The following is a 14224-nucleotide window of genomic DNA, read 5'->3' as shown; positions in this document are numbered from 1 at the left end:
TTATTAACCCCTAGCAAGAGAGTCAGCCTGTCCTTGGAAGTTTAGAAGCCAGGCATTGATTTCTCTCTAGCCAGGAAAGTCCAAGATGGCATCTTATTTCAGTACAGTGCTGACAATCTGTTGTTTAATGACTCCACCTTCATTAAAGATCTTAGCTAGACCTTCTGAATAACCTGCTGCAGCTTCTGCATTAGCACTTGCTGCTTCACCTTACACTTTTATGTTATGGAGACGCCTTCTTTTCTTAAATCTGATGAACCAACCTCTCCTAGCTTCAAACTTTTCTTCTGCAACCTCTTCACCTCTCTCAGCCTTCACAGAAATAATGAGAGTTAGGGCCTTGGCTTACGGGATTAGGCGTTGGCTTAAGGGAATGTTGTGGCTGGTTTGATCTTCTATCCAGACCACTAAAAGTTTCTCCATATCAGCAATAAGGCTGTTTCGCTTTTTCATCATTCATGTGTTCACTGCCGTGGCACTTTTAATTTCCTTCAAGAACTATTCCTTTACATTCACAACTTGGCTAGCTATTTGGCACAAGAGGACTAGCTTTCAGCCTGTCTCGCCTTTTGACATGCTTTCCTCATAAGCTTAATCATTTCTAGCTTTTGATTTAAAGTGAGAGACCATGTGTGACTCCTCCTTTCACTTGGACACTTAGAGGCAATCACAGGATTATTAACTGGCCTAATTTCAATATTGTTGTGTCTTAGGGAATAGGGAGGCCTGACAAGAGGGGGAGAGACGGGAACGGCCAGTCTGTAGAACAGTCAGAACACACACACACACACACACACACACACACACACACACATTTATTTATTTATTTATTAAAAAAGATTTTTATTAAAACATAGCTGACATACATAGATGGGACAGGGGTTGGGGGCACACACATTTATTGATTAAGTTTACCATCTTAGATGCTTAGGGTTCATGATGCCCTCAAACAATTACTGTAGCAACATCAAAGATCACTAATCACAGATCACCATGACAAATATAATAATAATGAAAAGGTTTGAAGTATTAGGGGAATTACCAAAATGTGACACAGAGCCACGAAGTGAGCAAATGCTGTTGGAAAAATGGTGCCAATAGACTTGCTCCACGCAGGGTTTCTACAAACCTTCAGTTTGTAAAAATATGCAATATCTGCAAATTGCAATAAAGCAAAGCACAATAAAACAAGATATGTCAGTGCTTGGATGAACGCTGAAGTTTCCTTAATCTGAACTGTGGGTCAGCACACTTTTTTTTAAAGGGCTAGATACTAATTATTGTAGCCTTATGGGTCTGTCAGCTTCTCAATTCTGCTATTTAGCACAAAAGCAGCCACAGATGAAACGTGAAGGAACGGGTGTAGCTGCATTTACAAAGACAGGTAGCTGGCTTGCAGGCTGTATTTTGCTGCCTCTGATCTCAGCCCCCTTGTTTTATACATAACCTAAGTAAGAGAGCTTAATGACTTACTCAAGGAGATACAACTAACTAGTGTCGGCACCACTATCAAACATTTTGTTTTTTCATATCACAAGTCTTCAATATGTAGGCAAATGCTCTGACCAAAAAAAATGTTTCTTGTGTGGTATCCAGCCAAAAAATGCTAACTAATTGGTTTTACCACCACAACTATTCATTTCATTTAAAGCACCATTTCCTAGAGAAGTATATCGTTTTTTATCTTCTATACAAAATAGAAAATATAAAATCTTCCTATGTATGAAATTTAATTGAATATTTCCTTTCTTGGTTAGAATGTCTGTATTAAAATGTTACAATCATTTCTGTTATTTAAAAATGAAAGATATAAAAAAAAATATGTGCCCTTTGGGATAGCCTGAAATTAGGCATAATTTATTAACTTTAAAAAATTCAAAGATGATTAAATAAAATCAGAGCAAAATAAAATATTGTCTTAACATGTTTTAATATCTTCTGGACTTAATTTTATTTTATTAGAATTGATTTTCAAAAATTCCTCTTATTCAGTTGAAAGATGCTGAGAAGTGCCAGTCAAAACATTTTTAAGGGATTTTGGTATCCTGTAAGAGTAGCTTCTGTTAAAGTAGATGTCTGGGTAGAAACAAAACCAAAAATATTTCATTCAGAGGAAAGAAAAATAAAATTGTAATCTCAAATTTTTTTTCCACTTTCAACAATACCATATGATGTTAATATACAGCTGACTCTTAAACAATGTGGAGGTTGAGGGCAACGAACGCCCACACAGTTGAAAATCTGAATATAATTTTTGACTCCCCCAAAACTTAACTACTAATAGCCTACTATTGACTGGAAGCTTTGCCAATAACATAAACAATTGATTAACACATATTTTATGTGTTTTACATATATATCTGTATTCTTACAATAAAGTAAGCCAGAGATAAAATGTTATTAAGAAAATCATAAGGAAGACAAAATACATTTAGAGTATTTATTGAAAAAACTCCATGTATAAGGGAACGATGCAGTTCAAACCGTGTTGTTCAATGGTCACCTGTTTAAAAAAGCATAGACCTGTCCATAAAACACCCACATTTCCTGCTTCCTGTAATGGCAGATATGGGACAAGGGAATTGCAGGATGTCCAACTTTTATTGTGTTTATAGGGGAATATTGGCAATTTAAGTCTTTTTATTATTCTTCACACTGAAGAGTATTCCAATTAAACTTTAATTTTCAATAAAACCAATTTCAATAAATGTAGATAATTTATTGTCTAAAATGTATTTGGAAATTCATCACTATTTGCCATGGACAGACATGAGGCTAGTGTAACCATCCAGCAAGAGGTGATGAGGAGGACCTAAGGAGAAAGAAGAAAAGAGGGAAACTATAAAGTAAAATCCATTGAATTTTGTAATTTTGTAAGTGGAAGGAGCCTATAATGAAACAAGACTTCTGGCTTTGGAGAATGGATAGATGGTGATGTTTAGTGGTGAGTCCCAGCACACTGGTAGTACTTGGTGGAGACTTAGGGACAGGAGACATGTTTCACATATTTATGGAAGATCTAAGTGGATATTTTTTATGTAAAAACCTAAAGTTTTAGCGGAAGATTAATACTACAGATAGGTATTTGAGATCATCGGCATATAGATAGTAATTGGAGCCACAGGATTCAATGAAATCATCCAGGAAAACTTGTCAAGAGCAGAGGGAAGAGGTTAAAGCCAGAACCTGAAAGAACACCAGAAAAAAAAAAAATATTGTCTTGTTTTGTGTTGTTCAATGGTTGTTTATTGATATACCCTAAGAGCAGCAATAAAGACTTTTCAAGCAGCTTTAGCACATCATAAGATATTTAATATAAATTCTCTAGGCCGGAGAGGATTCCAAAAAAAATGGGTATGGAAACAGAGATTCCTGGCCATTTCCCAGGACTGTGGATTAGGAAAGAAATATAACAGCCTTCCTTGCTCTTCTCCAGGGACTGACTCATGGAATAGAGAAGTCTCTCCCTTTCCAGCCTAACGGCCAGATGGTAAAATATTACCTAAGTAATTCATGTCTGTTTGGAATCAAGTTGTGAAGAAAGGAGCTCCTCATCTAGAAATACTGATTTTGTGATGAACTGAAAACAAAGTCCTCCTTTTCTGATTTAGTTTGGGGAATGAAGTATAGTGAGCGAGAGCTGTGGGAGTTGTTCATAAAAATGAAACCACTGACAAGCTCAAAACTGTCGCATGTGCTCTGGAAAGACTGAAGTGGTGAAAGATTATTCCTTTATATCATATTTTAGTTGAGTTTTGCAAGTTCATCTAACTTTTGCCATTATTCCACTTAATTAGAAAGAAACAAGTCAGTGTTGCCAGTTCTTTTTCAATCTCTTGGTCAAAGCAGAGACATGGACATCATTCTTGAACCCCTATCCTAGTTTTGTGATTTTCTCCATAGAGTTTGAGAGACTACTCAAGTCTGCAAGCAATTTTACCACTTGCAAAAACGATGCGTTGAAATTTGAAAGCATAATTAGATGTGCATAAAATATAAAATCTAGTGTATACCTGGGTACAGCTGAAAGAACTTTTATTGTGTTGGGAACCGAAAACAGCTTACTAGTGGAATGCTCCTGGATTCATGGCACAGCCCCTGTATGAACGATGCAAATGGCTGTAGAGACTGTCGTTAGGCTTGTGCTGAGTGCCTGCAGGACCTCCTCCTACCTCTGTCTACTGAGGAATTGGATAGACCCAGATCTGAAGCCCAGAGACAGGTATAAGCTGGAGATACAAATCTTGTGAGAAATCACCTATGGATGACAGTTAAAACATGGCATTAACCAGTTACCTATCACATGTATGCATTTGAGAAAGCCCTGGTTTGAATATATAACCCTGGACAAAACCAGCAGTAAAGGGACAGATAGAGGAAGATTCTACAGCTGAGAAGTGAAGGGAATAAATTTAAAAGAAGAGGAGTGGTCAACAGTGTCCGTTGTAGCTGGGAAAGCTATTAAGATAAGTCCTGAAGAGTCTCCATTGGTTGATGCTGAATGGTTAGCTTAGGGCAAGTGTTAGAAACATTGCCGCATGATTTATTCTGTGTCCTTGCCAGAGGGTACAGCCATGCTTAGGGTGGCAGTAGATGTTGGATAACCATCTTAAAGAGACATGAAAAGGAAATCTTTCATTGGATAAGAGGTTCACTTCAGGACTCTTCTGGAAACCTAGGATTCTGCTATGCTAGCTAGTATCAAGGTTGCCCAACTTTGAATAATTGGCAATAGGGCTTGAATAGCAGGATTTTTTACTCTACTTTAGGGTCTTTGATTAGTTAGAAATTGTAACATCTTAAAGCTGGATGCTGTGAATTGTTATACAAGCTATATTTTAGATGCTCATAGCAACACACAACGTTTCACATGCGTGTGCTCCGTCGAAGCAGCGGTGTGCAAATAACCGGTACTCAACTGGTTAGCATTTCGCTTTGCTTTTTGACTCCTAATTTACACTAAACATTAATGTGAGAAGTTTTGATAATAACCCATGAACTTCATCCTTTTCAAAAGGTAGTGTAGCTCTCTTCCTGTAGTGTAACCATAGCAACTGACAAGGAACAGAGAAAGAAAGCTTTCACACATGCTGTGCTAATTAATCCTGTCCTACAGCTTTCCGTCAGCTGGAGGATGCAGTTTAATAAATTTTGCATGAGTAAGCATGTTTTGATGCATGAACGGTATAAATGCATACCAGAAATATTTATAAAAAAGTATAGTTATATATTCCTACTTCAAAGTATACTTCTTTTATATTCATTTTTTGAGTCACTGTTTTAGTAATTTGCTCCCTCCATGACAAATTTTGGCATTTATTTATGTTTTTAACTGAACAGAAGTATTTGTAGGGTGAAAACCTTTTGTTTATCAATATACAGAACACTTTTCATAAGAAACTGTTTTAATTGATTTTATTAAAATGAGATGAGTTTTTCTCAAGCAATGCAGAAAAATGTATCTTAAAACATAATAACATTCTTTAATATATGACACATTTACAGTTAGCCTATTTTCAAAAACTGTTTTAACACTTTGAAGAGTTAGGCATGGAAAACTCATTTTCACTGTTGACTTGGGAAGTTATATGGTTCATGTGAATGGAGTTTGGGCAGTCCTTGACCTAAACATGTGGGAAGGAGGAAAATAATGTAGACAAAGCCTTTTCTATTTACATTTTCCAGAAATATTTAACCAGTTTTATAAACTTACATACAGAGGGAACATAATTGACCTGAAATCACATATAATTATTTAGATTTATACTATTTCTAAGTTATTTACAGGTCGTGTTCTCCCTTTAAAACTGGGAATATCATGATTTTCTCTAACTAGCCTGGTCTTCTGAGCTGTCAAAGAAAATCTCAGATGTTTTCATTCTCCTGTCCCTCTGGCCCCACTTCCTGTCAACAGGGTCTCAGAAAAACCAAGGGAATCCAGCCTGAATGCTGTGGGGTATCCCTTTTGACTTGACAACAGCATATGGAATGAGTCAGCACCTATTTCAGGATAGCTTAGCTCTTAGTGTGCTTAACTCTTTGGTTCTGTATAGAAACATGCTCACTTGAGGAGCTAAACCTTTTGACGGGATTACTAAATTGTGGAAACACTACCATTCTGTTGTCCTATCTGTTGTTCAGTTTTGCCTGAATTGAGGTAGGAAAAGAACCTTGTAGGGAAAAGGTGAAAGGGATTTAGAAGTACAAATTGGCAGTTATAAAAACAGTCATGAGGATGTAAAGTACAGCATAGAGGATATAGTGAATAATACGGTAAAAACTACGGTGTCAGGTGGGTACTAGACTTATCGGGCTGATGGCTTCATAAGGTATATAAGTGTCCAATCACTATGTTCTACACTTGAAACTAATGTTGTATGTCAGCTCTAATTGAAAAATAATTTAAAAAGAAAAAGAAAAGAAGTAGAGATTGTTATGGGACTCTATTATCAAAAATAGTTATTCTATTCATGTGCAGAAAAGTTGGAGACCACATGTGTATGTATGTTTGTCTGTGTATAATCTGTACATTTTAATATGGAATACTTACAAACATTAACCAATTTATAATTTGCTGTTATATTATTATAAAAACTGTGTTGTAGAAAGAATGGTGTTATTGTAACCATAGTTGAATTCATTAGAAATCCTTTGTCTCACCAGCTATCCTATTAATTTTAATATTTACATAGAATATAGTAAAGGGAATACCAGGTGTTTAATAAACAGGAAAAAAGTCATGTTCCTAAAGACTACATAAAAATTTAAATAATCAGGATATTAAAATGAATGAATGTGTTATGGTAAAATATTGTAAAAATGTTACATGTGCTCTGAGCATCATAGTTATATTAGGTTGGTGCAAAAATAATTGCAATTTAAAAGGTTAAAAATAATTTCAAAAGCGGCAATTACTTTTGTACCAACCTAATAATTACTTTACACTTTTCATTAATGAACATACCCAGATAGAAAGCTATCACGCATATTTTTTTTCTTTTAAAAAGTAACATCTATAGATTTTGTGATTTTTAAAGGAATTATATAGTCATTGTAGGAAACTTGGGAAAAATGTATTTTCTGTCATTCTTTTTTCTATGCATAAGGATTTATGGTCAAACTGCATATGCATTATCACTTAATATATTACTGTAACCATTTTCCCAGTTTTAAAAAATTCTTAGAAAACATTTCAGTTTATTTATCTATTCTCTTATTATTATTTATTTAGGTAGTTTTCAAGTGAGCTTCTTGAATATGGAAGTTCAGAACACTGAAACCAAAAGAACTTTTAGAAAAACCCTTTGAGGAAAGTGTCATAGTCTCTTCTTTCAGATTCACAATGCATTATGAGAAGGACACTGAGAAAAGTCTCACTGTATGAAGACCTGTTTAACTTTTTTAACCATCTTTTCTCAAAATTATTTGCCCTGGAATGCTTTCTAATAACGCTTATGACCCTCAGAACTAGGGCTCTGTGAAACATTCTTTGGAAAGTCCAGGAGATTTCTAAGCTTCTGTGTCATATCTAATTGTTTGTGAATCATTTGTTTACTCCCCTGGGTTTTGATTAGATGCATGATGCTTTATAATATAAACGACTTATTGGTTATTAGCATGTATTTGAAACAAGTGGATCACAATATGCTGTCCCCAACCTTTCTAGTAACCTTAACATTGTGTTCGTGGTTCTGTATTACGATATCATGCTTGACCTTTTAAAACTGTGAACATTCAAATTTAAATTCCCTTGTTCTATTAATGCCTATTAAAATTCTTTGTTTCATGTAACCCACAGGTCTTGCAAGAGCAAAATCTGTCCCTAGCCACACATACTCCAATGAAGTGGTTACCTTATGGTACAGACCTCCAGATGTCCTCCTGGGCTCGACAGAATATTCCACCTGCCTTGACATGTGGTGAGAAATGGAAGCTTTGCTCTAGCTAATCTATCTGTAGTGCTTACTCTGAGTCAAGCCTAGACAAACATCCTAACAGTCTGAATGAAGATTAATGGTGGAGGCGTGTTTGCCTGTGTGTGGCAATAATGCTGGATTTTTAAAAAACATGATTGGGAATATTCCCTAATCAGAGGCTGCTTTGCAGATGGGGTCTGGTAATGGTTCTTGATGGACAGGGGCAGAGACATTTTTCTGTCAGTACAATGATTTTTCTCCTAAAAGGTCTTAATTTGTGGCTTTATTTTACAATAAGAAGTATATATCTCCAAACAACAATACGAGTTGCAAGCAATAGGGAGCATGTTTAAATTCACAACAAAGCTCAGATAAGTGGTCTGAAAATTTTGTTGTAATTATCAGGCACTAAATTTGGTGCAGTATACCCCAGAAAACTGTTGATACCAATTATCCAAAAATTAAATAAAACAATTTCTTTTTAAAAATGGCACAATAAGTTGAATTTCAATAGAGTCTCAGTTTCCCACGATGGTTTAGCAAAACTTAAACATCTACCATAGGAGACCCAATGACTGGTGAGATTTAATGCATAATTATTATTAATGATAAAGTATGATGAATTCCCAGTCCAGTGTAATTTAAGTCAAAGAATCAAATAAGGGAATAATCTTATTTTTAGCACTCAGGAAAGGCTTACTAGTGACTATTGAAAGTGTCCTTTCTTGATAGGAAAAAATCCCTTTTCTAGACTCACAGTTGTGTTCGAAGCAAAACAGTTCACATAGCACGTTGTTATTTTATAGCAGGAATCATCATCCATGAATGACTATGCACCCATATACAGAATTCGGCTACATGTTCATATAATGTTTATGACCTCAATAAAACTTCAGCATGTGTTGTTTATCTTACTGCCATATAATTACTTCACAGGTCTGCCCTCAGTAATCTTGGCTTTTAGCAAATTAGGCTGTGATGAGGCCTGGCTTCTTCCCTGATGTTTTTGATCCAAATATTTTATGGTGAGAAAACAGTCAAGTTCCTTGTGATACAGGGCACAGTGTAGATTTTCTTAATTTAGTTTCCAGCAACCCATCCTCCTAGGAATGGGATTTCGGGATCTTTGAAACCACTGAAAATATATGCAATATTTTGTGTGCACATGGATATATTTATTTTTATGGGGTGTAGATCTGTAGCTTTCAATAGAGCTATAAAAGAATCTGGGTCATGAAACAGCGTTAGATCTATTGCCATAAATTTTGTAATGCCTTATAATAAATCTAATACCATCGTAATGCATTTCCAAAACACTGAGAATAAAGAAGACCATCTATCATTGAGGAGCTGAGCTAATCCATATTTTCATCCAATATCCTGGCTTTTTTGTTTGTTTGTTTTGGAAATTTTTTTACACAGTTAGATTTTTTTATTTTCTAAGACTAGGCAAGAGCTTAGGCAAAATAGGTATTTTGATCATTAATGCAAATGGAGGGAAAAAATGGAAATAAAGGTCAGAGACTACACCAGGACATCAGTTTTCTTTCTCATTCCCTTCCTCCTTCCTGCCTTATAGTTGAGAGTAGGCTATACAAGTAATGATTACTTAATAATCTTGAGTTATGGAGTGTTTTTCTCTATTTTTTGAGTATGGAAATTCTGGGTTGTCTTTCATTGAGGTCAGTTAAGGACTCTGCTAATAGAACATTGTTTGGAAATATTTGTGGCTTGGAGCCAGTTTTGTCTTAGTGCTTGGCAGTTCATGCTCTACTCTCATAATCGGGAGAAGCTGTTTTTATACACTACTGGCTAATTTTCCCCAAACCTTTATAAAGTACAAAGAACCACATGGATTGTGACCTGCTAATATGTCTGTTTCTGATATATAGTATTTGATTTCCCGTCTCTGCCCCCATCCTTTTTTTCTTTCATGTGTGTGTGCATTAATTCTCTTAGGGAGAAAGGCTTGGACGCTTTCTGCCAATTTGCTTGAAACAGAGACATAATGAAGCATAAGAAGAAAACTGTTATTTAAGTGGAAGGGAGGAAAATTGATACAAAATAGTAGACCCCAAATGCCCTTTTGTCTGCATGCCAAGATTATTCATTGGCAAAAATAAATAGTAAATGTGTTATGTTTGAGCAGTTCCCCACGCTTATTGGCCCTTCATTTTCAAGCCCTAAAATCTGAGTTATGTCTATGCTATGCCTGTCATTCTGAATCTGATTTCATTGCAAGCCATTTTCTAAGAGCCATTTTGTTACTATCCTATAAGTCGGGTAACATATAGATATATATTTTTCCAGTTAGAGAGAAGTTCACAAGACACTGATTTTTGCATAATCAATGACATCAATGCTGCGTATTCAAAGACCTAGAAATGGGACTATAATTGAGTTAGGCTCAGCTGCACCCAAGAGAAGTGCAAATATTAACCCATGGACAATAGCAGGGAGGCAGGTGGCCATGGTTTCAGGCTATTTTTACAGTTCATTTACCATCCTGGGGCAGTAGGGTAGTAACTAAAAACTAACGATCCCTACACAGTGTTACATTTTCCAGTTTTCTGTTTAAATAGCCCCAGGCAATAAAAATATTAATGAAGACACATATGTATTAACATTGGCAGCAAGTGATGGAAATCAGAGCTTGCTGTGTTATGATTTACTGTTCTAGGTCTCCAGCACCATGGTGTATTTGAATATACTGTGTGCTTTGAGCACTCATTAAGAAAGTTAGTTTTTTATACTTTTGTCTCCCTCTGTGAACGAAGCTTTAAGCAGAGAACTCAAATTGGGCATTGTTTCATGTATAACTGCTCTTAATTCTTGGATTTTTATAACTCTTTCAAAGTCAAGGCATAGGAAATTATCTTTTAAGCTTCTAAACCAAAAAGGCTTACCAAGTGCTGAAACTCACTTTAAGAGAAGTGCAAATGTGAAAAGCAGCTTATCTGTGTAGTTCCTCCCTTGTCAGGGAGTTCTTTTCTAGCTGTGGATATCATTGTTCTAAGAAGCTTTATAGTCCTTTCCAGAAATTTCTATGTTTAGACCGGCATTTGTTTACTAAAATGGAAGGTCACTTGGGATTATTTTAAGGGATTAATTTTTAACATAAAGTGACTAAGTTATCTGTAGCTAATCAACAATTATCTCATCAAGATCACAGTGCTTTTGGGGGGTCCCAGTATTTATTAGCACTACCTTGTGGTATCAATTACAGTGCTCCCCAACATGGTATGTGAAGAATGATAGCGTGTCGGTCTCTTCCTTTCATCATCTGTTTAAAAGCTAATTAACATATTAACTATGCTTGTCAAAATGTGGGGCAAATCATTTATAAATAAGCCTGTCAAATGTAATGAGATTGCATATTAAATTACCCTTTTCTCTATTACATCTCTGATTTAAGATTAAAATTAATTTATTTAACATTGTAGCAGCTGGGTGCTTAGAAAAAAATTTCCATACCAGTCTTGATATATAGAAAAAAATGTCTGCATCAACATGGATTTTGCATATATCAGAAAACAAATTACCTATTTATTGAGTATTATAAGGCCATTTAGCATTGCTTTTTATTAAGTAAGGCAAATCACCATGCATATTGGCAACATACAGAGTTCTGACATGATCCTTAATGATCTCTCTTGAACCAAGGAAATTTATGCAATAAAATAAGGTTTCTCAGGACTCAGGTTTGTTTACCAGTGTTTTAAGAGAGAGAATCATAAATGAATCCTACCCTAACCCCCACCCTGAAAATAAATTTGTTCTGTATGAGGTCCTGTCTTTAGTCATTGAGTAATAACAGCGGTAAAAATGGAGTCTTAACTAATGGTAATAACAGTGACAATAGTAGATACTTTTCTTGGACATGAGCTATATTCTAAGCTCGCTTATGCATTTGAATTACTTGCCTACTGTACCATGATACAATAGAAGGAAACAAAACCCAGGAAGACTAAGAAGGATGGTGAAGGTCAGTCAGAGCTAGCATTCAAAGTCAGGGCTAACCGACTGCAAAGCCCTTTCCTTAACAACATATTATATAATCTCATAAGATAGTTCATAAGCAGTTAGCTTTTATTTTACTAGTAAAGTGATTCCCAAATGCAAAAGCTATTTTGTAATTTAGGTTATGCTCTGAGTTATGTTGGGTCCTTCGCGTGCTCCAGGTAGAGTGAATGGCTTTCACTCTCACTCAGCAGCCTTAAGGACTGCCGTCCTCCCCTCACATCAGTATTCTGTATTATGCAGTTTTAGTCAAGGAGGAATGTTTTTGAAATAAACTTAAGACACGAATCAATGAAATGAATACATTTTCATGGGACTAATAGCTATGCTGGCATGTGTTTTCCCAACCCCTAACCATTACTCATTTACCACTTCTGCTAAAATGAATGAATCCATTTGAAAAAGAATGCCAGTAAGAAGGAGAATTTTGAGTTCATGAGTTACATAAAGCCATCTATCTGTCAACACTATTTACACATTTTCTAATTAATCAGGTCATAAGACCAAGGAGGGTTTGAATTAGTGACTGTCAAAAGTAACAACTGTTTAAGAACTCTGGGGAGCTGCTCAAATAATACATGATCCACGTGACTTGTTGGTGTAGCCACTGAAAACTGTGCACAACAGAAGAACTGGAGACAGTCCGAAGGGCATCCATGTGGGTGAAAGCTGAGCTGACGGTGGCAGCCATGGTTTCTGAGCCTATTTTCACTACCCAAGTCCCTCAAAATTAAGATGACCTTGTAGTATATCATCCATACTAGGATACCCTTGAGAGTTAATAGTAATGCTGCCAGGACAGTAGATGTAAAACAGGGATTTAACTGTTATATGTGGTCATCTTTTTTCAGAAAGCACGAGAGCAATAACTTGTTCAATATTAGTAATCAGAAGAGATTTAATGCATTTGAGTGCTTCATTCACACCCAAGGACTGCTGGCTACAAACTCAAATTCCTCGTGGAAAGCTTCTATAACACTGCTTAATGATGAATTAGCTCCAAAAATACAATCCACTAATATTAAACTATTATGGAATTATAGAGTGGCTGCCAGTGTGCTGAATTTAGTGATGGCTTTGGAGTGCTGAAGGGAACCAGTTCTATTTTTCTATCAAAAGCTTAGCATGGTTATGGTTTTTACATCCCATGTTGTTTATTAATTTGTGTTTGTGAAAGAAAGAATATACGGGTGTTTTCAATTGATATGGTTGGTCATTTATTAGTGGAAAGTTAGCTGAATAATAATACATAAAGTGAAGCATTATATGTAGTCTTAACTACTAAACATTTTTTTAAATAAAAATTTCCCTATTTTTATCAACATTGGCAAAGTAATTGGCTACCCACAATCTGATTTTTGGATGATTTTTAAATAACCAATCACAATTACTAAGTTTCATGATATTTTGATAGTCCTTAATGTACTCAGCAGCTTCACTGGTTTGTGAGAATGGCAACAGATGGTTAAATGTGAAATTCTTTAAGAAATCTAATATTCCACAAATGTTGAGAATAGTGTTCTTATCAGTTCATAGTATATCAATCAGCCAAGTTAAATATATTGCATTTCTATTGGAGTACAGGCATACCTTGGAGATATGGCAGGTTTGGTTCCAGACCACCGTAATAAAGTGAATATCGCAAAATGCCAGTTGTAATCTGTTTGCTGGTGGAGGGTCTTGCCTTCAATTTGTAAAAAATGGAGCATCTTTAAAGCCTAATAAAACAAAACGCAACAAAACGAGGTATGCCTACATAGCATCCAAGGGTGCTGCTATAGGACATATTGAAGAAATGGAAGCTGCTCTATTTGGTTTCAGGCAGATTAACATACCATTTATGTCTAGAGAATTAGGGAGAAATTTTGGCCTAAGATGTTCTCATCTTACGTTTGTGTGTGTGTGTGTTGTAATTTAGAAATACAAGTGCTCAAACTTTAGAGAACATTTTCTCATCTTATGTGTGTGTGTTGTAATTTAGATATACAATTGCTCAAAGTTTAGAGAACATTGTATATACACTAGCGCCTTTTATGTTTTAAGTTGTATCTTTATTCATGTAGAAATCAATTGTTTGACCATGTAACTAGCAGTGGTTTGTTGTGTAAAGGAGAGGCAATCTTATAGTAGAAAACACATTTTAAGCCTAAATTAGGTTCTGTCTCCACCACTCCTTACCTGTGTAACCTTGGTTGACCAAATCCCTTAACTATCCTTATCTTAAGTTTCCTAATCAGAAAATAATTAATAAAACCTATTTCAAGTATAACCAATAACTAATAGGTTCC

The 14224-nt window shown here is 35.5% G+C and overlaps 1 protein-coding gene across 4 annotated transcripts in view; it reads left to right on the top strand.

Moving 5' to 3' along the window:
* Positions 1-14224, top strand: part of CDK14 (cyclin dependent kinase 14) — a 547463-nt gene that overhangs the window by 308820 nt on the left and 224419 nt on the right. For all 4 annotated transcript variants that reach the window (XM_019716536.3, XM_074340704.2, XM_074340703.2 and 1 more), the window contains one exon: positions 7799-7919. In XM_019716536.3, coding sequence (XP_019572095.1) covers positions 7799-7919 — 121 coding nt within the window. The remainder of the gene's footprint in view (positions 1-7798; positions 7920-14224) is intronic.

The sequence above is a fragment of the Rhinolophus sinicus genome, chromosome 4 (assembly GCF_057876585.1).
Source record: "Rhinolophus sinicus isolate RSI-liver-muscle chromosome 4, RSI-T2T, whole genome shotgun sequence".
NCBI classification, from domain to species: Eukaryota; Metazoa; Chordata; class Mammalia; order Chiroptera; family Rhinolophidae; genus Rhinolophus; species Rhinolophus sinicus.
Note: the sequence above shows the minus strand (reverse complement) of the source record. Positions and strands in the feature narration are given on the sequence as shown.